This window comes from Chanos chanos, chromosome 4 (genome assembly GCF_902362185.1).
Source record: "Chanos chanos chromosome 4, fChaCha1.1, whole genome shotgun sequence".
Lineage (NCBI taxonomy): Eukaryota > Metazoa > Chordata > Actinopteri > Gonorynchiformes > Chanidae > Chanos > Chanos chanos.
Genome location: NC_044498.1, coordinates 13,404,746 through 13,431,566, shown reverse-complemented (window position 1 = coordinate 13,431,566; position 26,821 = coordinate 13,404,746). Strand labels below are relative to the sequence as shown.

General features: G+C 41.5%; 1 protein-coding gene across 1 annotated transcript in view; it reads left to right on the top strand.

Annotated features, from left to right (window-relative positions):
* LOC115810159 (protein diaphanous homolog 3-like) overlaps positions 1–26,821 on the top strand; it is a 215,309-nt gene that overhangs the window by 120,408 nt on the left and 68,080 nt on the right. Inside the window, exons 19-25 of the mRNA XM_030772085.1 lie at positions 210–251; positions 2,675–2,770; positions 4,594–4,688; positions 7,377–7,478; positions 14,738–14,977; positions 18,563–18,692; positions 26,574–26,698. Coding sequence (XP_030627945.1) covers positions 210–251; positions 2,675–2,770; positions 4,594–4,688; positions 7,377–7,478; positions 14,738–14,977; positions 18,563–18,692; positions 26,574–26,698 — 830 coding nt within the window. The remainder of the gene's footprint in view (positions 1–209; positions 252–2,674; positions 2,771–4,593; positions 4,689–7,376; positions 7,479–14,737; positions 14,978–18,562; positions 18,693–26,573; positions 26,699–26,821) is intronic.

Sequence of the window (26,821 nt, the reverse complement as noted above, 5' to 3'; positions counted from 1 at the left end):
CAATTATATCCAACCTGTACAGCAACTCGATGCATTTAGTTCACAGCTTGTAGTTCATTAAATTCATGACATATTCGCAAAAGTTGCTTGCTCAACCTTTCAAGTCTTCTTCATAATGAATATTTCTCTCTCTCTTTCTCTCTCTCTCTCTCTCTCTCTCTCTCTCTCTCTCTCTCCTCCCTTTCTCCATTTTCAATGGCTTACAAAAGTCTGTGAAGAGAAGGAGCTTGTAGAGGAGCTTCCGAAGCCCAGTAAGTCTGTGACAGTGGGTAGAATGGCCTGCTGTGAGTGATAGTGTGATGACAAACCATCTTCCTTATAGCAGTGTCTCCTCACCCCTCTATCCAAACTGTCACCACTGTGTGATGTACCCTTTAGTGGAACTTAGCCTTCCTGTGCTCCTGACCATGGACCCCTCAGGGTGTGACTTTTGAACAGAACGTAGAAATGCATGAAGCACTGTTCCTTATTCATTAGTGTGAGAACACGGTACTCTCTGGAAATTGCCAGTACCCTGTTCTTAACCAGACATCTGCAGCTACACAATTTCATGATATTTTCATAAATAAAAGTCGACTTCTTTGTGTTCTGTGTAATTATGTATGTGTGTTTTGGAGAAAATAGCAATGTACAAGTAATTTTTTTTTTTTTTTAGAAGACAGAATACTATAGGTTTTTAGCACCCCAATGACATCTGAAATATACATTTTATTTTTTTTTTCTCATTTTTAATGAACCGTGAAAGTAGAAACCAAATCCATGAGTTCTGCAGTAATGCCAAGAAACAAAATCATCTTCTAATATGTTTCTCTGCCCCTTTTTTTTGTCTTACTGAGTCAGCAGAACATGAGTGGAATATGTCATTTCTGTTAATTGCAATTAATAATCTTAACCATGCTATCTGTCAGAATAATTGCAGTTATTTTATTTCTTTTTTTTTTTTCTTTTTACCTCTTAATCTTGAGGCCCTACTGTGGGCTAATATGCATGGCTGTTTCAGGCCTGTTGGCCTAAGATAATGAACTTAAGCTATTTTTTTTCCTGCCTCCCCCGTCGGGACTTAAATGAGCTATCCACTCTACTTGTGAAGATAATGTGAATTTTGTAGAAGACTATGTCCCAGCTTTCTGTTTCTTCATCTATCCAGATGCCAGGCAGATTGGCTCTGTCCTGGACCCCTCTTTCTTTTAAACATTTAATTAAGTCACTGGAGTTTTTTGGTGAGTTAACACAAAGCTTGAAAAAAAGCCCCATCTGAGGCAAACTGGCTCATAGATTAACCCTGCACTTTACATGTCTTCCTCTGCATACAGATAATTAGCGCACAACACAATTACGCCATCCTCCTCTGAGAATGAGCGTTTTGTTCTCTTAATGTGATATCTTAAATAATTCATGCTTTTTTTTTCCGGAAACCTGCTGCTCCTCTCCTCCTTCCCTTTCTTTCTGCTCCTTTTCATTTCTTCACGTTCTCCTCCTCTCTGTCTCCTACCCTCCCATTTCAGAAAGGAGAGTACTTTATTTTTCAGATGCAGTCTCAATCTTAGCATCTACACGTGCACTCAGATGTCTGTTTGTGTCAGTGTGTGTGTGTGTGTGTTTGTGCATAGTTGGATGTGTGGCATTGTGTACCACTGTGTCCTCCTCATTGTGGGCCTGGAGAGCTGGCACAATAAGGCTGTTTTGTGGTTGGAAAGTCGCGTGCGCGAGCGTGTGTGTGTGCATGTGTGTTTTCATGCCGCCCTCATTTAACTCAGTCATCACAGCGCAGTGGCTCTAATCTCATTTGCTACGGCTGTCTCACCAGTACCCAATCCCCTTTACAGACTTACCGTGACCGTGAGACAGACAGACCAAGGAAGAGGAGCTCAGAACACACACACACACACACACACACACCTCATCACAAAAACACTCACGATCACACAAATAAATGCATTCTCATCCACCTGATGTTAAGGTGTCCTGAGTTTGCATTCACTTCTGTCCCTTTATCGTGTAACCTATCCAGGTCAATAGACCCATGAAACCCCATTGGTCTTCATTATTACATTTCCCAAAAGGCTTTTACATTTAATTATTCAGTGTGTTACTCAAACTGTTTGTTGGAGCCGCGGCATTTGTAATGTTTTAAACCTTGATTGGCAGGTTAAATGAAATATTCATCACATACCTAGCATTGTAGTTCAGCCCAAGCCCCTTATTAGTCCACATTAAGCCCGGTGATATTTGTTAATGTGCATTTGTGTGTGTGCGCGCGTGTGTGTGTGTTTGCTCTCTTTCCCTCTATAATTAGGCTTTATTGTTATTAATTGCAGTTCTGTGGCCCAGTCCTCTTTACAGCATGCGGTGCTGTGGCACCGTTCCTGTCGACACACTCAACATGCATCAGTCATGTGACCGTGACTCCGTGGCCTAGGAACCCCCATCTTGTCTCCCTTTAATTGAATGTGTCTCTCTGTCACCTAAACGCCCCTCTGTGAAATTATAGGGCAACTCTGAGATATACTACACTCTGTACTTCTCTCTCACCATCTTCTGCTCTTTCTCTCTCTCTCTCTCTCTCTCTCTCTCTCTGTGTGCGTGCGTGTGTGTGTGTGTGCGTGTGCGTGTGTGGCGGCTAGTTTCTAACTGTCAGGTACTAATGTCTGTAAATGTGTGATGATCTTCACAGCCAGGCGAGAGGAGGAAGAGACGGAAGAGAAGAAATCCATCAAGAAGAGAATCAAAGAGCTGAAAGTGCTGGATCCAAAGATAGCTCAGAACCTGTGTGAGTACACATCATTCATTCCTTTGCTTCTCTCTCTCTGTCTCTCTCCTCTCTCTCTTTAATCACTCCATCCATTTATTCACTGTGGTATCTGCATTTCACGCTCAGACAGGAGTGTGTTAGTCAAAGTTCCTCCGTCTGCTCTTATGAGAAAAGCTTGGATATTACATACATGGTGTTGCAGTGACAAACAGTTGTTTTCTTTGTCTCTCCTTGTCAGAACTCCTTCATGCATGCATGTATGTTTGTGTACAAATATATTTATACACACACACACACACACACACACACACACACACACGTATATGCATGAAATTAATCTGTAATTGCATATATACGTGTGTGTGTGTGTGTGTATGTGGAAAAAGGATAAACTTTACTAAGTTACTTTCTGTGCTTTTATATAGATCAGAGAGCATTTTACAATCACATTCATTTTCTGAATTAAATGTGAAATTATATCTTCCACATAGGCAGAGAATGTGTAGGAGTTTATGATTTACACAAACCTCTCAGTCTTCTTTCACTGTCATTTTATATCAGCGATGAATCTAAATGTTACATTCCTACGCTGTCTCTGTGTCCCTTCTCTCTCTCTCTCTCTCTCTCTCTCCCTCTCTCTCTCTCTCTCTCTCTCAACCTACATTATGCGCCAAGTGTCAGCCTGACACGTCTAACACTTCCTACATGCACATATGTACTTTTATACTTTCCTTCACACAGGAGTGAAAGGGCAGTTCTGTCAGTGGCTTTTCAGGTCTGTGTGCTTAAGCGGTGTTCTCACTTCATTAAGCATCTTAATAACCATGCACCATCACTGTAAAGGAACACTCTGCAGAGGAGGGACTGTGGCATAAATGGAACAACATTTTTAGACTGTTTAATTTTGATAACGGTGAGAAGCTGTTTTATGTGTGAACATGCGATGGAGAGAACAAATACTTTTTGTCTCTTGTCAGCTTGTTTTCCTCACCCGTTCAGACAGCACTTCTGCCCCCCCCCCCCCCCCCCACAAATGTTTTCACCCTAATAGTTGCTTGACACATTGTTTGTGGGGTTGTTTTCTTTCTTTCTTTCTTTCCTGCTTTTGTTTTTGGGGTTTTTTTCCCCACTCAGCTAGAAAACAGATAAATAAATAATAACACAACTTGGTACACTTGTACACTTTGCGATGCATATGTGAAACATGCGAAACAACAAGTTTTTTTTTTTTCACCTCCTGTAATTCTTCTGATTTGTGCACTTCACTGAATTTTATCAGACTGCTTTGTGACCTTTGTTTCATGCATTAAAGGAAAATGGGCTTAATCAGCCAAGTCAAAGTGATAAATTATGCAGCGAGAAATTACGGAGAGAGCGAGAGGAAAGTTGAGATGCTTTTCGCCGACACAGTGTTTATGCAGTTTGTATCTTTATTGTTTTTTTTTTGGTTTTTTTTGTCAGTTTTAGTCTATTTTTCATCCAATTCTTTAACCTCCCTCATCCTCATCCTAATCCTCATCCTCATCCAATTCTCTATCTCTCTCTTTCTCTCTCTCTCTCTCTCTCTCTCTCTCTCTCACTCTCTCTCTCACTCTGACTGTTTATTGAATGTCTCACTGGCTTGTGTGTAGACACACCACACTGCAGCCTTGTGTCCTATATGTCTTGTTGAATTACTGTTGACATTATGATGTGACCGTGCAGTTTTTTGAGCACCTTTGTGATTCCTGCCGATTAATGCCTCACTTCCGTTATCGATCCTAGTGTGGACAAGAACATTAACACTGTCTCTCTCCCTCTCTCTCTTTCCCTCTCTCTCTGTCTCTCTCGCACATTCCCAGCCATCTTCTTGGGCTCATTCCGAATGCCGTATCAGGAAATCCGCAGGATGATTTTGGAAGTCGATGAGGAGCAGCTCACCGAGCCTATGATCCAGGTAACGTCACCTTTGACCCTTCAGCCAGCTATGTTACCTCTTTCCTATTATCATTTCATCAGCTTTATTGTCCAATCCTCCTCTGGCCTGTTACTGGTACACCATATTCTGATAACCTTCATCAAATGTCTCACCTGTCGCCACACTGGTATTCTTTCCGATCAAGCGAAGACATTCAGTGTAGTTTTTGTTTACTAACAGTTTGCTTAGAATCCCGCCTGACCTTTACCCATGACCAATACGATTTGACACTACCTATGTCTCTGCTACCCCAACTGTGGGCAGTAGATTCAGTCTTATCCCAATGTGAAGTCAGGGATTGTACTCTTGCCTTTTTGTTGCATGTGGCTCTCATAATGCTGAAGCCAGTATCATTTTGATTGGCTACCAAAATATGTGGCATCCAGGCCGTAGAGCTTTACATTCAAGTTCAACCCCATTTCCTTACCACTGTTGTGAGGAGACAAATATGTTGATGATGAAGAATGAAGAAAGAGGGCATTAAAAGGACAGAAAAGTTAGTCACATTCTGACCTACGCATTTCTTTTGCTTCTCTTTTGTGACATTTTCTTCAGAGCCTTTATTAAGGGTCTAACTAATCCCTCTTCTCTCATTATGCGATGGAAGATAGTAATGTCCCACGGCCTCTGAAACTGTATTGTCGTGCTTTATGCAGGTGGTCAGAATGTTCTGGAAAGTCTCCTCTCACACATTCAAGGCAACTAATGTTTTGTGCTCTTGTGTGGAATTTTTGCTCCTCATTTGTGACCCTGCATTTGCCAATTAGCAAAGTTTTGTGTGTCAGTGCTGTGAGATCTCTCTCTGTCTCCCACTCTCTCTCTCTCTCTCTCTCTCTCTCTCTCTCTTTCTCCCAACCCCACTGCGCCTCTCCCTCTCTCTCTCTCTCTCTCTCTCTTTCTCTGTCAGTTGTGCTTTCCTGCTCTCTCATTCTCTTTCTCGTAGTCTCTTTTTTCCTCATTCTGTACCTCCGCCTCACGCTCTCATAGACTGCATTAATGAAGTCATTCCTCTCCACTGATTTGCATTCCTTGCATATCTTCACTTCCCATTTCTGGTCTCTAAAAGGTGGGCTTGGTTGACATGTGCATTGACTCTTTGTGAAAAGGGAGTATGTGACGATGTGGATGTGGGAATCCGAAAACTAAATATGCGGTGCTAATTGTTTATTCAGTGTGCACAGTTGAAAAGCCAATTATACCAGTGCACCTTTTTCAAAAGAAACTTTATTCATGTAATCTCATTTTTGTCAATTATGCCTCTATTTAATTTCAAGTGCCTTTGGTATATTGGAAGTCATGAAAGGAGCCATGAATATAAATAGAACTGGCAGACTGTTTTGTCAGGGTCCATATGTAATTACTGACAAACAAATAAGAAGAAAAATGAAGTTTGAGTGAGAGAAAGTGTGTAAGAGAGTGAGACTTAACAGAGTGCTAAAATATACACTCATTCAAATCAGTGAATGTTCCTTTCGCACATTTTATAGGTGCATGGATAACCAACAAATCAACTGTCTTACAGTAGAGTGACAGTATTTTGAATAAACCTTTGGTGTGTGTTAGCATTATAGAACCAGACTTGTCTAAACTTTTCAGTTAAAAAAGGCACTTGTGTGGCTTAAACACTTCCCCGCCTGCAGTTATAAAATGATACACTTCAGTTTGGCTCCATCTTTATTCAGATTGAATTATACAGATCATAAATAGATCTTTAGATTGCACCTATATCCATACATTGCCAGATTATGAATTTACACATGTAGAATCACATCTACTTGTATTACAACTATTATTTATGTGAAGAACATGTTCATGTTGCATGATAACTGCAGACCTGAATGCCTTTTTACATATAGTTTGGAAGTCTTGTGTGACAATATACAAGGTTTACATGTAGGTTATCGCTAGGCATATACACTCTGATTGAAGACGCTGCAGGCTGTGTGTGTGTGTGTGTGTGTCTGTGGAAGGAGCTGTATGTGAGTGACAGACTAAGGCAACAAGTCAACAACATTACAAATGGATATTTATGTGTGGGTTTACAGTGCAGAAAGTAGTTAAGAGCTACACATTATGGATTCTCTCCGGAGGAAATCCATGTAACACTGCGGAAGCTGGCTTGTATGAGCCAGGCGAATGGTACTCTAGTTTAATAATATTTCAGTGGGAGGGGACGTCCGAATGATAAACTTCATTTCTGTCCTTTAATGGACTCATACAAGGACGTTTAAAGTTGAGGTTGGAAAAGGCTATTATCTTCGCCTTTCTTCCCCCCTCTCTTTCTTTTCCTGTTAAAGTTTTGTTACCGAATTCTAAATGGTAAACTCGTGGAGGACATGAAGAAAACATTACCTTAGAATATTTCTAAAGGATTTGGACCGTTGGATTTTGGTATTGGATTTTTGTCCTTTTTTTTTCTTCCTCAACAGCTTATCACCAAGTGGTACCACAGACTGAGGTTATAGTGTCATTTTATTCCTTCATTTTAAATCTAATTTTCTCCAGTCTCCCTGTGCTGACCTCAGCTACTGGACACTGCCGTACACTATTGATGTCTCTTCAAACCATTGGACAAATAGTTGGAAATCATTTAACCACATCTCTCTCTCTCTCTCTCTCTCTCTCTCTCTCTCTCTCTCTCTTTCTTTCTCTATTTCTCTTTTTCAGAACCTGGTGAAGCATCTTCCAGAACAGGTGCAGTTAAACGCACTGGTGAAATACAAGTGCGAGTATGCCAACCTCTGTGAGCCTGAACAGTTTGGGGTTGTGGTGAGTATGCATACACACAGGCACATTTGTCATCCTCCTTCAGTTCACTGTTAATTAGACATTTTCTTTTGTCTGCATGTCTGAGCCAAATTAACACTTCTCCATAATCAGATGATAATTAATATGTACAATTTGTGTACATTTCTAGTTTGTGTGGACTTCAAAATGAGGAAAATTACTTGTGTCTGTCTACAGTTATGAATTTAATCAGTGAGAACATTTGGTTAAATAGAGCATTTTGACTTGAAACGTTGAGCTTGCTTAAATATTTTGTGTCTCCTAAACGAACTCGCCCTTGCAGTTTAGTGTCTTGCACAGAGAAAGGTAATCATGCTTCTGCTTAAGCTCTAATAAAGGAGTCGTCGTCATTAAAATGCAGATGATCCTTCTCTCAAAAGCCCAGCCAAAGAAAGAGAAACACCTGTCCTTTGCCTGATAAACTCGACACAAAAAGACGGAAACCCATTTACGAATGAACCAACTCGTCCCTATTCAGTCGCTCAGCTGTTAAGACATATACATGTCTTTATGTTGACTGGCTTTTCAAAGCCACACAGTGGAGTGTGCACGTGGATCCCGTCTAGGATTACATCTCTAGGTAGCATTTGCATAAAGTTATGTGTGTTCTAATATGTGTGTGTGATCAGCCTTTTCAGGTACTAAACTGAATATTCACGGAAGTCAACTTTATACCAACATCTCATAACAAGTGTATTTGAAATCACACAGAACATACCGATTACTGTCTAGATAGAAATTATTATATCGCTGACTCACAACATGTCCAGTAGTGTACAAATAGAGTCTAACAGTAGGTTAGGTTTCCATGCCAGGGGTACTCTCGTAACAGTTTGCCGAGCCTTGTCCTAGCATAGCAGCTATGGAAGAGAGTACGCCTAGTCAGTGGCCTGTGGCCCACTGTGATTAAATAAAGGTTTAAAACAAACAAACAAACAAACAAGCAAAAAATGTATTTATTAGGTATGTGAACGCCAAATGGAAGTTTGCCCAGACTCTGTCATTACCTGAAAGTTTGTGTGAGGACGAGTGGCCAGTTTAGACAATTAATCAATAATCTTAACACACTACACATTTTGTCATTGTCACTGAGCGTATTTTTGCGTCCCTATAGCACCCAGTTCTGTGGCAGGCCTGTAGCCCACAGGGCTTTGTTTCTTATAAGCTTTGAAACTTGGGACAGCCTACTAGAACCCACCTCAGTATCACTGTCAACTGCCAACTAATACAGAGGGGAAACCAGTAATTATTGCATCTCTCTCCCTCTCTCTCTCTATCTCTCTCTCTTTCTTTCGTTTTGTCAACGTCCCTTCAGATTGGCCCCCTGGGTGTAAGTGATATGAGTGTGGGGATAAGTGAACACAGAGTGTCATTGGCGGAGTGGCATAGCTATGACTGTTGGCCTCTATGTTTACAGCGCTCTATAGATTAGTTGTCTGCCCGCGCTCAGCTCCTTCTCTGATTTGTCGTCACTTCAGCCTTGCACACCTCTCTGTAGGCGTCGCCTGTCCGCAAATAAATAACCAATCGGACACATTCACAGTCTGCAGTACACGGCAGGAGCTGACCTTGGTAGTGATTCACAGCAGCGCTCACCGCATGAACAGATCGTGACTGTCCTTTGTGTGTGTGTGTGTGTGTGTGTTTGCACTAAGACCACTTTGCTTGCACCCTTTTACTTAAGGATGCATTGGGAAGGCAGTAGTGAGGATGGGCGGGGAGAAAGATCTTTGGATTGATAGGAAGAGAAGAAAGAAAGAAAGAAAGAAAGAAAGAAAGAAAGAAAGAAAGAAAGAAAAAGCAGCAGGTTTGACATAGAAAACAGTGATGTGAAGATTGTGTGATGTGAGGATAATACTTATTTATATGTGTGGGTTAGAAAAAAGAGGTGGTTTAAGACTTCAGTTCAAAGGTATTCTCTTTTTTTTCCGTTTCCCACTCTTTGAGACCAGGCTTTTGTCCCTCTCTTTCTTTATTCCTACTTTTAAGCCAGCACCTTGAACCTTAAGTGCTTAAAGGGAACCTACCTTTCAAGTGTTGTGTTTGTGGTTAGAATGGCTTCATTTTATCTTTTTGGTTTGCTGGTGTGACAAGTGACTTACATTCTTTGGGGGGGGGGGGTTGTTTATTTGTTTTTGGGTTTTTTTGTTTTTGTTTTGTTGGGGTTTTTTTTGTTGTTGTTGGGTTTTTTTGGGGGGGGGGCAGGGTTGTTTTTCTGTTTTCAGATTGACAGGGTTATAATTGATGGTGTTCACAGGCTCAAAGCACATTTTGTCTTTGAACATATGAACTTGAGTTTAATGAAACAGGTGAATTAACACACTAAACACAGAAAGGTAGAAATGCCTGTTGCCCTGGCAACAAGTCAGTCTTTTATTTGAGACCCAAGCAGAGGTGCATAGAAAGTTGAATCAGAAAAAACTCAAAAGATTGTGGAAGTAAAATGTAACTGTGTGTGTGTTTGTGTGAGTCTGTGGGTATCTGTGTATACTCATTACTGTTAAAGGCCTGATTCTACAACATAATGTCTGTGTGTGTGTGTAACATTTTTCAGGTACCCGAGTTCACTGGAGACAAGCTTATATGACCTATAGGAGCACAGAGAGCCACAGTTCACTGGAGAAAAACGTATATGATCTATAGGGGCACAGAAAGCCAGAGTTCACTGCTTATATGACCTATAGGGGCACAGAAAGCCACTGTTCACTGCTTATATGATCTACAGGGGCACAGAGAGCCACAGTTCACTGCTTATATGATCTATAGGGGCACAGAAATCCAGAGTTCACTGCTTATATGATCTATAGGGGCACAGAAAGCCACTGTTCACTGCGTATATGATCTACAGGGGCACAGAGAGCCACAGTTCACTGCTTATATGATCTATAGGGGCACAGAAATATAGAGTTCACTGCTTATATGATCTATAGGGGCACAGAGTTCACTGGCGAAATGCTTATATTATGTATAGGGCACCGAGAGCCTGAGTTCACTGGAGAAAAGCTTATATTATGTATAGGGCACAGAGAGCCTGAGTTCACTGGAGAAAAGCTTATATTATGTATAGGGCACAGAGAGCCTGAGTTCACTGGAAAAAAGCTTATGTTATGTATAGGGGCACAGAGAGCCTGAGTTCACTGGAGAAAAGCTTATATTATGTATAGGGCACAGAGAGCCTGAGTTCACTGGAGCAAAGCTTATATTATGTATAGGGCACAGAGAGCCTGAGTTCACTGGAGAAAAGCTTATATTATGTATAGGGCACAGAGAGCCTGAGTTCACTGGAGAAAAGCTTATGTTATGTATAGGGCACAGAGAGCCTGAGTTCACTGGAGAAAAGCTTATGTTATGTATAGGGGCACAGAGAGCCTGAGTTCACTAGAAAAAAAGCTTATGTTATGTATAGGGCACAGAGAGCCTGAGTTCACTGGAGAAAAGCTTATGTTATGTATAGGGCACAGAGAGCCTGAGTTCACTGGAAAAAAGCTTATGTTATGTATAGGGCACAGAGAGCCGGAGTTCACTGGAGAAAAGCTTATATTATGTATAGGGCACAGAGAGCCGGAGTTCACTGGAGAAAAGCTTATATTATGTATAGGGCACAGAGAGCCTGAGTTCACTGGAGAAAAGCTTATATTATGTATAGGGCACAGAGAGCCTGAGTTCACTGGAGAAAAGCTTATGTTATGTATAGGGCACAGAGAGCCTGAGTTCACTGGAAAAAAGCTTATGTTATGTATAGGGGCACAGAGAGCCTGAGTTCACTGGAGAAAAGCTTATATTATGTATAGGGCACAGAGAGCCTGAGTTCACTGGAGAAAAGCTTATATTATGTATAGGGCACAGAGAGCCTGAGTTCACTGGAAAAAAGCTTATGTTATGTATAGGGGCACAGAGAGCCTGAGTTCACTGGAAAAAAAGCTTATATTATGTATAGGGCACAGAGAGCCTGAGTTCACTGGAGAAAAGCTTATATTATGTATAGGGCACAGAGAGCCTGAGTTCACTGGAGAAAAGCTTATGTTATGTATAGGGCACAGAGAGCCTGAGTTCACTGGAGAAAAGCTTATGTTATGTATAGGGGCACAGAGAGCCTGAGTTCACTAGAAAAAAGCTTATGTTATGTATAGGGCACAGAGAGCCTGAGTTCACTGGAGAAAAGCTTATGTTATGTATAGGGCACAGAGAGCCTGAGTTCACTGGAAAAAAGCTTATGTTATGTATAGGGCACAGAGAGCCGGAGTTCACTGGAGAAAAGCTTATATTATGTATAGGGCACAGAGAGCCTGAGTTCACTGGAGAAAAGCTTATGTTATGTATAGGGCACAGAGAGCCTGAGTTCACTGGAGAAAAGCTTATGTTATGTATAGGGCACAGAGAGCCTGAGTTCACTGGAAAAAGCTTATGTTATGTATAGGGCACAGAGAGCCTGAGTTCACTGGAGAAAAGCTTATATTATGTATAGGGCACAGAGAGCCTGAGTTCACTGGAGAAAAGCTTATATTATGTATAGGGCACAGAGAGCCTGAGTTCACTGGAAAAAAGCTTATGTTATGTATAGGGGCACAGAGAGCCGGAGTTCACTGGAGAAAAGCTTATATTATGTATAGGGCACCGAGAGCCTGAGTTCACTGGAGAAAAGCTTATATTATGTATAGGGGCACAGAGAGCCTGAGTTCACTGGAAAAAAGCTTATGTTATGTATAGGGCACAGAGAGCCTGAGTTCACCGGAGAAAAGCTTATATTATGTATAGGGCACAGTGAGCCTGAGTTCACTGGAGCAAAGCTTATATTATGTATAGGGGCACAGAGAGCCGGAGTTCACTGGAAAAAAGCTTATGTTATGTATAGGTGTACAGAGAACAGAGCTGTCTCATGTGAAGGACTCTAGGTGGGTCACACAGCCCAATGGACCCAGCGTTCTGCATAGACTAACATTCATGACATTTCCACTCTAAGTGCTGTCTGTAGACAAGGTTTCTCTCCTTAATATCTAGCTTTGGTGAGAGGAGAATATTTGCCCATTACATTTGCTGCCATTTTGTTTTTGTTTATATTATTTGTTTTTCGCTTGCTTGGAAAGACGAACAGAAAGATTAACAACGGTTTTATTTAGGATTATGTTCAGGAAGCCGTGTATAGGTCTGAATGTGTTCTTGAGCCTTTCATTTTTTTAATAGTCACAGAGATCTCTGTATCGTTGACCATAAGGTCACAGTCGTCAATGACACTGTAAACACTGAGAAATTGTCTTGTGATTAACATATAGTGTGTTGCAGATGCTGTCCGTTAATAATGTTAGATATACTGTTTGTGTCATACACCCGTTTACAAACAAATGAATATTCTCATGTGGTTCGTGTAGCTGTTGTTGTAACTTATTTGGTTGTGGTTGCTATGAGTAGACACCTAACATCTTTGCTTGTGTACACAGGTGAAAAACGACTTGATTTAAATGTGGTTGTCAAACTTCTTTTTTTTTTCCCCCTCTCTCCCTTTTCCAGCCGTTAGAAGGACGATAATAAATAATTCCATGTATCTACTTTTCTCCCTGACGGTACTTTTTGGTACTAATCCTTTTCAAACATTTATGACTGCGAGTGCTTTGAATTGAAGTCTGTTTCATCACAGATTAGATGCAGTCTGACACACAGAGAGGATGCTTGTTACAAGTTGGCAGAATGTTTACACACATAAATTAAGCATTTATCTCTGCCCCATTTTCTTTCTTTTCTCCCTCGCTCTCTCTCCCTCTCTCCTTCCCTCCCTCCCTGTCTCTCTATCTCTCTCTATTTTTACTCCATTTATTTTACTTTTAGCCTTTTGTGTTTCTTATCTTGTGGGATGAAAGGCCCTTTGTGTTAATGTCCCACTCTCTTATTTATTTGCATTGATATTGACTTGCCTTTCTTCCGGGTATGTCTGTGTTATGATTCCTCTTCTGCTGTGTTTTGAATTATGACATTCTCTGTAAATGGGGGGAAAAAAAGCCCAACAGAGACCATTTGTAGAGCAGTGATGTTAGACTAGCCTCAAAATATCATTTCCTGGTTAAATCCGCAAGTCCAAGGTGTCCTGTTAGACTTCCTACAGAGAGCCTTACTGTCTTTCAAAGCCGGAAAATATGAAAGGAGGGAAATTTGTTCCTGTGCCCCCATGAGCAGGTAGATTTTCATTGCTTGTTTATTTTCTTTTCTTTTTTCTTTTTTTTTTTGTGATTTTGATAGCGCATCCTTTACTTTTTCCGTATGCAGCTGCTCAGTGCAAGCGAAACATTAAGCAAACCACCAAAAACAATAATGCCTGATTACAAAGAACTGCTTTAGACATTAATGCCCCCCCCCGATCAAGTTACTTATTGAGATGCTGGATCCGATGTTGCCAATCTGTTTTCACTCGAATAAATTAAGATGGCGTCCGCCCCTCTCTTGACGAAGACCCTTGAGATGGATGCTGTCTTCAGTATTGACATGGAAGCGATAATGTATCGCGTACTCACGCGGTCCCTGTCAGGAGATGCTTTTATAACAGGCATGCTTGTCAGGTAATTATGCCCCTTAGAGGAAACCTCAGTTCTCCTCTCAGCCGTGGGGATGCGCTCCCGTGGCCAAGACTGCAGAGACCTCCCATTTAAAACGCAATATTTCCCAATTTAGAGTAATTGTGTAACGGTGGTAATTCGACGCTGTCTATTGTGCATTCCACCCGTACGCCCAGTCTCACCCCATAGACGCTCTCACGCCAATTAACTCTGCAGGTCTGATCCCAAACCTGATCATTGCCAACATCCATTACCACTGCCTAGCAACAAAAAAAAAAAAAAAAAAAATGGACTGACCGTATGCAAATAGCTTTTAGAACGCCAGACGGAAAAAGCAGTAGAAAAATTGCAGAAGTCTGAAAGCAATTTCAGGGTGAGTCTGGGGATGGAGGGGGTGTGAGACACACAGTTTTAAGCTGCATCTCTTGTGCTGAGGGGTTTTTTTTTTTTTTTGGTCAGTGAGAGATGGACAGCTTAGAAGTTGAGAGTAGAACACTAGAGGGGATAAGGGACTCGGTCTGGGTTTTACCTCTGACATTTTTTTTTTTTCCTTTTGGTATTCATTGTGTAATGTATAAAGCTGCAAACTCAGAGCTTGATGTACACCACAGTCAAAGGGTGTGTTATCTAATCTTTTTTTTTTAACCTCTTGTTTTTAACCTCTTTCTCTCTCTCACTCTCTCTCTCTCTCTCTCTCAGATGAGCAGCGTGAAGAGGCTGAGGCCAAGGCTAAACTCCATTCTCTTTAAGCTGCAGTTTGATGAGCAAGTGAACAACATCAGACCGGACATCATGGCAGTGAACGCGGCCTGTGAGGAGGTCAGGAAGAGCAAGAGCTTTAGCCGACTGCTAGAACTGGTCCTTCTCATGGGCAACTACATGAACGCTGGCTCCCGCAATGCCCAGTCCTATGGCTTTGACCTCAGCTCCCTCTGCAAGGTGGGTAACAGTTAGTGGATACAGTTGCTGAAGCTATTTGTCTCCTTGCTGTGCTTACTCTTGAACTTTGGTCTGGACTTTTTTTTTTTTTTTTGACATTTGAGAGAGAAATTTGTTCATTGTGTGTCTTAGGTGCTTTCATCTTTTATCTGTTGAACCATATTCAAGAAAGCTTGAATGGGTATTGTGGTACACACGCACAAAGAGAGAGGCTCCTCAGTTGAGCATCTCATCATCGTCTAATATGCTGTTGTGCTATAAGATACGTTGATAATTCATATTCTTCTGAAGTGCTTTGGGGGGGGAGCATTAAAATGCTGGATTCAAAGTGTCCGGACCCGTAGATGGCTCCTGATTGGGAGACACAACTGCTGATGCATCTTGGTCCTTCATTGAAGTCCCTTGCTTTCATGTCACCTTGACCCTATCATCCCACCAATCTAAAGTACCTCTTACAATGAAACACGCTTTGTTTGAAAGGCTTTCATTTGATTTAACACTATCAAGCACACTAGGGCCTGGATATCTTTTTAGCATCTATCAAAGCTTCAGAGACTAAAAAACCACTTTATGCGACTTTCATCTGTTTCTAGAGATAAGTCTGAGTTATGTCCTAGGTCTTATGTGTGTGTCTCTTATGTGTGTGTATGCATTCTTGTAAACCCTGAAACCTGGCATTTTGGTTTTGGGAAGTGTTTTTTTTTTTTTTTTTTTAAACTCTGAAACCACCGCAAGCTTTCATTGGCCACTCTGTCTGTAGCGTGATTTCGCTGATAAAGGCGTCAGTCCACTCCCCCCCCCCCCCAGTTAGTGTGCTCCCATACGCCTATATTGCAATACTAGCAGTTTTGAAAGTTCTCAAGCTGCCTTCCATACAATGAAGTATCTGTTTACCTGAGTAAGAGCAACAGAGCAATATAAAAATGATCTACAGATTGACCAAAGTCTGTACTTAAGCCAGAAAAAAAAAAGACCCAAAAAAGTTAAGACTTGGAGACTTTGCAAAGTCGAGTTTTCATTTTGTCAAATGTTTTGTGTTCAGCATTGTTCCTTGTCGCTATCAAGTGTTTTGTATCAGTACTACTTACTGGTATATATGAGTTTTTGTTCTTTTTACAGATTTCAGCAGGAGGTTACCTAAGGTCTGCTTTTTGCCCCGGGCTAAGCTGTAGTCAAGATGACCTACCCTAGTGACTAACAATCCTGTATGTCAGGCTTACACCTCATGGTAGGCTTTTCAAAAAGCAAACATGACAGCAAGGCTGAAAGAGAGAGAGAGAGAGAGAGAGAGACCACAGAAACAAAATAATGACAAGAGCATGGAAGTTTGGCAGTTTGGAAAGAGAATAAGAGTGAGGTTTTTACACTTTTTTACTATTTTCTCTTTTTTATTATTATTATTATTATTATTATTTCTTATCAGCGTGGCACAAAGCTAATTAAAAAGAGGTGGATTTCAATCCTGTCAACCTCTTACTCAGCCACTTTTTGCACTTAGGCCTGCCTTCTTGAAAATCCTGTCTATTTTATGTAGCACGAGGTTATAAATTTGCCTCATAACGATTTTACAGAGTGAAAAGCCCTTTAATGAAAATGCAGGGGTAAGTGGTTGATTTTTTGGAAAGTGGCACAGAGAGAGAAGGGAGGATGCATAAAAGGTGAATTTAATTACCACCCCACCTGAGTAAGTTTGAAGAGTTACCATGGTAACCTGCGGGTTGTTCATTTGTCGGACCCACTATGTCTTTTCTCTTTATTGTTCCACGACCCACCATTCATCCCGTGTTTCTTTAGAGTCTTTCGCCTTTTTTTTTTTGGACATTGTGAAAATTCCCCTCAAAATGACCATTACCGTATCACACTTTGGAACTAGGACCTGTCATTGCATAAGCTGCTCACTGCGAGAGCATATACCAAATGTGTCGAAATGTTGGACTCAAATGGCCAACATAAAGCATAAAAAAAGGCACCGGGATCTCTTTTCCGTAACTCATTAATTGAACCGATATTCGTCGTATGTTTTTTAAACCAAAGGTATTTTACATTCAGTTTTTGTGAAGGTAAGGTAATATGAGATGATGAGTCTGGACTTGATGGCGATGTGTGCAGAATCAGTGGCATTTCTCTTCGGTCAGTGTGGTGTCTGTCTGTGTCACGTTGATGATCTGTGGAGAATCTGACAGGCAAAGCTATACCGGTGTCCTCAGATCCTCTCCTCTTTCACAGTCGAGGTCCTCTCTATGCCTGAGCCAGCAGCATAAGCCGATTTTTTTTTTCTTTTTTTTCCTCCTTTTTTTTTTTTTTTTTTTTTTTTTTTTTTTTTACTAACAAAGAAATTAAGGTCGAAAACGGCGTGCGTAGCGGCGCGTTCTCGGACGGGCGGCTCTGACAGAGGAAGTGTGTCGGGAGCCTCGTCTAGTGCACCCTGCCCGAGGCGTCCCCTTCATGTTTTCCCACTTTGTTTGCAGAGGGTTTTTTTTTTTTTTTAGAGAGGGAAAGTTTAACTGTGTCATTAGGTGAAGCTGTGTGAGTATTGACATATTCTCTCTGCCCTTAAACACGTCCCACAGACTCTGTTTTCATATTATATGTTGAATTACACCCACTGAGTGTTAAATCAACAACCCTTTTCCCTTTTCCTGTTTTTTTTTTTTTTTCTCCAGCCTCTCATTCAATGGTAAACAGCACAAAAGTTAACCCCATGTGGTTTGTTACAAACACAAAAAACCACCAGCAAAACATTTTTGCGCGTATGAGAATTTGGCTCCCACCACACCTCCCACGTACACACAAACACACACACACACACACACACACACTGTCTCTCACACACACACGCACACACACACACACACACACTGTCTCTCACACACACTCCCGTGAGTGATTTGGCCATTCTCACCAGGTGAGATGCATGGAAGGCAGCGAAGAGCCCGGTCCCGCAGAGCTTAATAATGTTTGTGTTATCTCTCCTAATCAAATGCTTTTCACATTCTGCTCTTCTTGCCTTTCAAAAGACCTGCGGCCTTTACAAAGGCCCTGTATCTTTATTGCAGGAATGGTAATCATAATTGACAATGAAAACATCTCGCTTTGCCAATCCAGCTGCAATTTCAGAGTGTGCCATCAAATTAACTTGTCAGACACAAAGGAGAATGCTGAAGATGTCTCCCTTCAAGATGCTGTTTTTATTTTTTGTTTGAGTGATGTTTGTTTGCTTGTTTTACCGTTCCTGTTTTGTCTTTTTTTTTTCTTTACTCTTTCATCCCATTTTTATGACACCCCCCCCCCCCCCCAAAGAAAAAACTAAATACAAGAAAATAAATAAAGATATGTTTAAAAAAGCATGGACTTTATATGAAACTTGTTTTGAAACTGAAATTGAAGTTCTTTGTAACGTGTAGGAAAAGGGAAGAAATAAGAGTGTGTGTGTGTGAATGTATGTGTATGTGTATGCATATACACAGTCAGCCCTTTATAGTTTACACTGCAGACTACAGTCATCTTTAAAACATGTACTGATGTATGTTGTCTCTCTCTCTCTCTCTCTCTCTCTCTCTGTATGTCTCTCTGCTTCTCTTTCAGCTGAAGGACACTAAGTCTACTGATCAGAAGTCCACTCTCCTGCACTTCTTGGCTGAACTGTGTGAGGAGAAGTATCCAGATGTGCTCAAATTTATAGATGACCTAGAACATGTTGACAGAGCCAGTCGAGGTAAGTGATGACACACGCTTTATTACAATACACCACGAATGGCGAATACTAGAGTAAAGAGGCACCCACAGTGAACATTTGATCTTTTCATGAGTGTTATACAAATAACAGTGGCCAGAGCAAAATGTATTATAAAGCTGCAGATACTGCTGTAACTGATAAGTGCCGTAGATAAAATAAATGAATAAAATAACATAAAACAAAAGAAACACAATGGTTTACGCTACCAAAAAGTGCCCAATAAACTGTGTTATACCACACTGTCACAGACATAAAGTTTGTAGACTTGTTGGAGTCGTGGGGCAGGGGACCAATTTAGAAACGACACTTCATTTGCGATCAAACAGTGTGCAGACGTAGAGCGAATGTGGCCGCAGGGCCTTGTCCTCTCTGAGCATCGCCTTTGCAAGCAAGCAAAGTACTTGGGGAAGTGTTTGATTTATTTTTCCAAGTATCAGTCACCATCTGCTGTCGTCTTGTTCGCTTGCATATGTTTTAACACGTGTGTTTAGTGGCTCCTCTTCACCGCCCAGACTGTTTCTCTCTCCGTCTTTAAAAAGCTTTATAGGACGCACGCTAATTCTCCTACTCTGCCAAGCACCCTGACACCTAATTATTAGTGGAGCTATTTTTTTTTTTTTTCCCCCTCTCAGGAGGCGGTTAAAGTTCTTCAACCTCTCGGAGGGCAATTCTCCGTTCTCGTGATAGATTTTCCACGGTCTTTCAGTTACACACACACACGCACACAAACACGCACTTTGCTTCTACGCAAACTTAGTTTCCTCGTCGCTCAGATTCCTCTGGGACAGTGTTGTATTGAGAATTCTTTACCTTAAGCTGTAGTGAGATTGCATACTGTGAGGTGGCGGCTGAGGAAATTACACTCTGTGAAGCTGAAAGATCCTGTGTGAAACTTGTGTCTATAGCAACCAGCGTGAATTACCGCAGCAGCCTGGTGCGAGACTTTTCCGGTGCACATACGTGCAAATGCACAGGCACCTGTGTCTTTGATGATTGTGTTGACGCTGTGATTTAAGAACTGTGTAATTGTAGTTTTGATGGGCAGGTGCTTACACGGAACTGCTTTTAGATGGTAAATACGCTCACAATGTCCAATTCTTTTCATCAGAGTTTATTTTAAAGTTTTATTGCAGTGCATGGCTTGTCACTTTGGTTTGACAGTTGTTAGGGTTTTTTTTTTTCTCTCTCTCTTTTAATCAGTGTTTAATAGTAATCATTTTTAACCCATGCTACAAACTTGTCTTCTATTCAGTGCTACAAAGCTACAGACTAGCTTTCCACTCAAAGATAGAGTCTTTGTCTTTGTTTGTTAAATGTTAATTTATTAATGAAATGCTTGTTTTATCCAAGTTTCTTGCATAATTAAAGTATGTTATCATTTTAACCTAATTTTAGCTTTTTTAGAGAGAGCAAGAGCAGAAATGAAAAAAAAAAGAACGTCTGTCAGTTGGATGAACGTCAGAACAACCTCCATGTACTTATTTTTAACAGTGGGCTATGTTCTTTGCTTGCTGTACAAATTCGTTTTTACAGTCAGACATCTATGATTAATCTGAAACCAAGTTTTACTTCAACAAAGCTATTTTTATTGAGAGTACACTAATATTGACATTACAATGGATGTTACAGTCTTTAATATTAATCAATCGCGCTCTAATATTGCCCTTAATGAGCAGGAGAAGTAAACGCTAAAGAAGTGGTGAGATTTGAGTGTAGGGATGTAGGTCTTCAGTGTATTTCTAAAAACTGTTCAGTGAAGATGTGTATGTAAGTTTGTGGGAGAATGGCTCAGGAAGCAGACTTTCTTACAGCCTTTGAATTCTCACATTTTTCAGTCACATCAAACTGCTACCAACTATCTGCCACCAAATGCAAGTTCAGCTGGCAAATACATTGTTAAGCAATATTTGTCAGTTAAAGCTGGTGTTTTTCTCAAGCTCTGACTTTCCCTTAAAGAATTCCATTGTGGCTTTTGTTGTGTTGTGCTGTGCTATGCTATGCTGTGCTCCAAGGCCAGTTCTTCATACAATGTCTGCGTGGTATCATGCAGCAATATCTTCAGTGGTGCGTTCCATATTAGCAGTTGACAAACACAGAGCTTGGCTACCCATTTCCAGTTCCCAAGATGCCTGCTGTTTCCATGCTCCAGATCCATACAACACATTGATTGGAATAACAGTGTGTGACCACAAGAAGTGCACTCAGAGACTGATGGCAAATTGATTTCCCCCATCAGTGGCTGTAGTTTCAGCCAAATAAGAAGCATAATTATAAGGAACCTCTGCAGTCCTTTATTGAGTGAGGTCCTAAGGCCTATCCATCCATCTGATAATCATAAGCTTAGTATTGTGTGAAAATAAATCTTCAGCCGCGTACGATCGTCTGGTAATGGTATAATGATAAGGGAATTTGGTTGTTGGGCTCGAGGCCCAAGCATGGCAACTCACTGCCAACGTTTCCCCTAAGAATGGCATTTGACCCCAGTTGTGTGACCTCTGTTACGAATAGCAGTCGTTGTAAGTTGCCCTGAATAAGTGTGTGTCTGAACAAGTGGTTTAAAAAGTCATATTTAAAAATAATAGGTGTATTTGTAAACACTGCTTTGAAAGGCTGTCAGTTGCTAATTGTGAGCTTTAAGTGAAAATCGCCGTCCTATCCTTTCCTTTCCCGCTTTAGTTTCGCTTCACCGACTGCTCAAATCATTCACCCTTCTTAAATTATCCCTCGTCCTCACTTTTCTTATGAAACTCTCTTCGTGCCCACCCCCACCCACCCCCCTGCCCCCGGGAGTTATTCTCCACTCCCTGTTTTATTGCCCCCTCCCTGCCTCCACGTCCAGACACCGCGTTTAAAGAAGCAGGCAGACAGACGCATGCCAGTAAAGGACCAGATGAGACACAGATCGTGAACGTACAGTTCAAAGAAGAGAGCGTGAATTAGGTGTCGGTACTTTTGAACTCCTGAACCCTCTCTGGCTCGGGCGACGGTGGTATGTATGCGCCTTTGCGATGAGCCTGGGTGTAGCCTTGGCAGGCTGTATGGGCTTTAAGCTGCTGTTCTGTGAGCTTGCCTTGCCCCCGGCAGGCCCAGGAGCACGGAAACAATGGGGCCACAAGGCTGTCGCAACACATTACCATACGCTCCGCAGGAGAGAGAGAGAGAGAGAGCGTTCAGAAGGAGAAATTGCCATTTGATCAAAGCGAAATTTCAAAATTCCTAAAAAGAAAAAAAGGAATCCCCAGCAATGAGAGTACCAGTTACGCAGTCTGTGAGTGGGTGAGTGGAAGATGTAGACAAGGGGGCCAGAATGTAGACTGGGGATTAATGTAAAGGAATGTGTTGCATAAGAAATAAGAAAGATGACATATGGATGTATTCTTGTGTTCTGCGCGCTTGTGACTTAAAAAGGCTCCCTGGGTGTAATGCTCCCACAAACCATCAGACCTGTTTTATTCCAGCGGCATGGGGTAGAGACACAGACGCAATTCTCTTGGTCTTTTTAGATAGCGGGTCAGTGTTTGCATCAATTGGTCAGGGGTTTGCTCAGTAGAGCTTTTCAGGGTGGTGCCAAGGGGCTGTGTTAATGAGAAACTCCCTGTATCTCTCTTCCGGTCTGCTGTGTTTTTTTGGGGGGGTTTTTTTGCAGTGGTATGTAATGGTAATTAATCAGAGATTTCCTGGTGTTGCGACATTAACAGAGGAATAACCAGCTCCCAGTTACTCAGACTGTAAACACACCCACTCCACTGCTTAATGGCCAACCTCTGCTCCGTTTTTTGGAGGGTTTTTTTTTTTTTTGGGTCTCTCTCTCTCCCTCTTATTGTCTCAAGACACACACACACACACACACAAACACAAATGCTCGGTCAGTATCCGTGTATTGATGTCTATCTCCCTCCTTCTCTCCGTGCATCCCAGGGTCCTTTCTCTCATCTCTTGAACCTGATCCTCTGCTACAGCCTCTTTATTGCTCTCACATTTCATTGTGCAGAGTTGGTGCATCTGTAATCTCTGTCCCTGCTCTCTGCAGTGTCACATTTCATTAAAGGAGATGGCCAGAGCCGTCCGTCCCCCTCCGCTCATCTCCTCACCAAATCTAACAAGCCTTATGCACCGCACACCCCATGCACGCCACCGCCGCACAAACTATATTTGATTGTATTACAGTATCATGCTTATTACATCCATTTTTCTTTTTCTTTTTTTTTCTTCCTCCTCCCATTCTCACTCATGTCTCTTGGTCTTTGTGTGTGTGTGTGTGTGTGTGTGTGTGTGTGTGTGTGAGTGTGTGTGTGTGTGTGAGTTGTGAGATTGGACAGTTGGATTGTCTGAGGTGATGTGCTGATGTACTCATTAAGTCTCAGGTCTTATTACTGAATAATGACGGTGTACTTTCAGCTCTATTTAAAGTATGATTGCTTCTGCTATTATTATCTGCTTTTCTGCTGGGGATATTTTGTTCCTGTGTGTCGGGCTTAGCTCACCCCATGCTGGCTCTCTCTTTTGTTAGACGCAGTCAGTACCCGTTAGGTGTGCTCAAACAATTATACCGCCGCTTTGTTTCACTGTACCGAACCTCTGCCTTTCCGCACAGACTGACACAACAAGATGCGCATTTGTACTCGCACAGTGTTACACGTGTGCACACACACACCTCAGTACGCGCACACACACACACCTCAGTGCGCACACAAAAGAAAAAAAGATGGATAGACACATGCATTCTCGATTCTTTTAAATCTTGTATTTAGTTGGTCTTTTCAGTCACTGGCATTTTTGTTGCTGTTGTTGTTGCTGTGCTGCCTGGTATATTGCACTGCAGAGCTGCTTTTTTTCTCTCTCTGTGCTCTGAGTTAAGTTGTTTGTTCGTTTGTTATTTAGAAATTGTGTATATCTGGGTTAGGAGAGTGTCCTTCCACTGGCAGTGTTCAGATAGAGAAGCTTTCCAATCAGAGAGCTGTGCTTGTTCATTATTGAGTGGGCACTGAATGAAGCCTACGTATTGAAAACACTCAAGTAAGCAGTCTGCAATAGTAGTGCTGAGAGCTCGGTCTTGAGGGGAAAGGGGACGAGAAATAAGCTTGTGTGTGTGCGTGGGGCTGTCGAGGGGTCGGTGTGTGTGTGTGTGTGTGTGTGTCAGAGCTGGTAGCTGTCTTGCCTTTATTCTCTTGGGTGGCACTCAGAGAGAGGATAACAGTGCCAGCTGCCAGTGGCAGAGTCCAGTGAGACCTGATAAAGACATCTACTGCTGGGACACTAAGCAAGACATCCGTGTGTGTGTGTGTGTGTGTGTGTGTGTCTGCGCGTGTGTGTCTGTGACTGTGAGATGACAACCACAACTGATGTGAAGATCTTAACGCAGTACTTTAAGTAACCACAGTGTGAATGTTTATTTGTATAACCTTTATTTGGTTGCCATTCAAATTATATTCCTAAACAGAACAATTTTTAAAAATACAAAAGTGCTTTTTTTATGTGTTTGTGTAGGAATTTGCACCTTTTTAAAATGATTTTTCAGATTCTGAATCCTGTGTGTGAGCATGCATATGTGTTCACTATCTGCCTTTTGTTGAATAGTCAGTACTTCAGTTTGTTGATTTGAATCTCAAGTTCTAGTTGTTTTTTGGCATTATGTTATGTCTTCCCTATTGATCACAGGGTATATATCTGTCTGTGTTTGTGTTTTTACTTGTGCCCATCAATATAATAAAATATTTTACAGTGTTTTTTCATTTCAGCCCTGAAATTCTCCAGGCGCAAGAGTATTGGTATATTTATCCTCACCCTGGCAAAGTGAAGGGAGGCCCATGCTAAACTCAGCTATTTAACTTTTCAACTACTCATGCTTGTGTGCATTTCAAGAGCAAGTGTGAGTGTGTGTGTGTATATGCAATAGTGTATTTATACTAACAGGCACACACACACAAATGACTAAGCATCCCTTTAAAAGACAGGTACTCTCATGCTGCTCCACCTTTTCTCTCACTCCATCAGAGGGTGCTAGAGGTTGCTGTCTGAGTAGTTCTCTCTCTCTCTCCTCCTCTCTCTCTCTCTCTCTCCTCCTCTCTCCCTCTCTCTCTCTCTCTCTCTCTCTCTCTCTCTCCCTCTCTCTTTCTCTCTCACTCACTCACTCACTCACTCCTGCCAATATCCAGCTGATACTTCAACCAGGGGAAGACATACAGGACTTTTGCCACAATGTAGACTTTGCTCTTTATTATTGATGTCTGTTCTACGAGTCTGTCAGCTACACATGGAATTCATGCATTCTGTGGAGTCAGAGTGCACAGGAAGCCTGGTTTCTGTGCTGTCTAATTAGACAAAAAGAGACAGAAATACTCGGAAGATCGTGGCACTGAAGTAACAGGGAACAAACCCTCCAGAGTCTGTGCAGCTCATGCAGCTAATGGCTAAATTAGCCACGTGCAAGGGCCCCTGTACGAAAAAAAAACCCACAGCTCTGTGAGAGTAATGAGCAAACTCTGCTGTTAGGCACTTTACATCACCGAAGCACACTGCAAGACTCAAAGCTACCTTTTGCCTCTCTTTGTGTTTCTCTCCTCAAGTGTTTAGAATGCTAATGTGAGGGTGAGTGAGAAAACGGAAAACCTTAATAATTCTGGCATGGCATTAAATAACGGCCTCATGTTTTCAGAGTGTAGCCTAATAACTTGTTCTCTGAAAAATTGTGTTCAGTGTGTTGTTAAGACTGCTCTAGTCTATGTGCTTTTTCTCTGTTTGCAAGCTCCCTAATCTTTCTTTTACTTGGAATCTTCACTTTGGTTTGCTTTTGTTGTGCTTGTCAGGGCGCTAATAATGTGACTAACCTATAAGATTATGTATCTCAGTCTTATACCTGATTCCTCTCTGTGTGTTATCTTAGTCATCAGTCCATTCACCCATTATTTACTACTGTGTACTACATGCCTGCCGAAATATTTTTACATAGAAATTATGCTGCTGTTATTTATTCTCTGTTATACTGTAGCTTTGTTGAGTACTAGAGTGTATATTTATGTTGCAATGGCACTGCATGTGTGCATGTTTTACCGCATGCTAGTGTTTTAATTTTGTGATTTATATGCAAATGCTTCGTGCTAACCTGAGTGTGTAATGTGTCTCTCTGCTGTATTCAGTGAGCACTTGAAAGAATCACAGAATCTCAGATGATCCTCGTGTTACACTGTGCGTAATCCACAAAAATTGGCAGCATGTGTGGAAATTACAATGCGTCACATTCACGTACATGCGTGTGCAATTGTGCGTGTGTTCTTCTTTTTTCTTTTTTTTTCCCTTCCTCCTTACTCTTCATTTCAGAGTAGGACCAAAAAAAAAAAAGTACACAGCTAATTGAAGTGCAGTGCTTTTTGCAGCTTTGGTCTAATGAGGCAATGATATGGTTTTAATGAGGTGCTCCGGTCTGATTAAGAAACTGTTGATAGTTGAAGGAAAGACATCCAGTTACAACGGAAAGTAAACTTAATATGACTTGACACTTTAAGCAAGCCCTATAAGATATAGTCTGTCCGCAATATCCTAACTTAAGCTGGATATAATGTAGTATTTTCGAGAGGGTTTTGTGTGGACGTTAAACTGCTTATAGGTTAAGGAGCTTATGAGGTTTTGTCATGAAGGAGTATAATCTGTGTAATTTGAAGGACTGGGTTTTGTGTTGTAAGTGGTGTCTAGGCCTTCTCTCTGAAGTTGCTGAATGTTTAGTGATCCTTATTTCATTCTTCATCCAAAAGCACAGGAGAGCTATTGGGACACTGTGACAGTCTCTGAGTCTATGAAACACCAACAAATTAATCATTCTGTATGCACATGTTCATTTATTTGTCTTTTTTTTTCCCCCTCTAGTGTCAGCAGAAAACTTGGAGAAGAGCCTGAGACAGATGGAAAGGCAGCTAGTGCAACTGGAGAGAGATCTGGAAACCTTCAGCTCCCCTGATGACCCGCAAGATTTGTTCCACACAAAGATGGCCATATCCTTACACACACACACACACACACACAGGCACACACACATACATAACCCTAATACAACATGGTCTCACATCAGTGACTCCCTTAGCCTGGTTCCAATACATGCCTATGTCAGTTTGTGT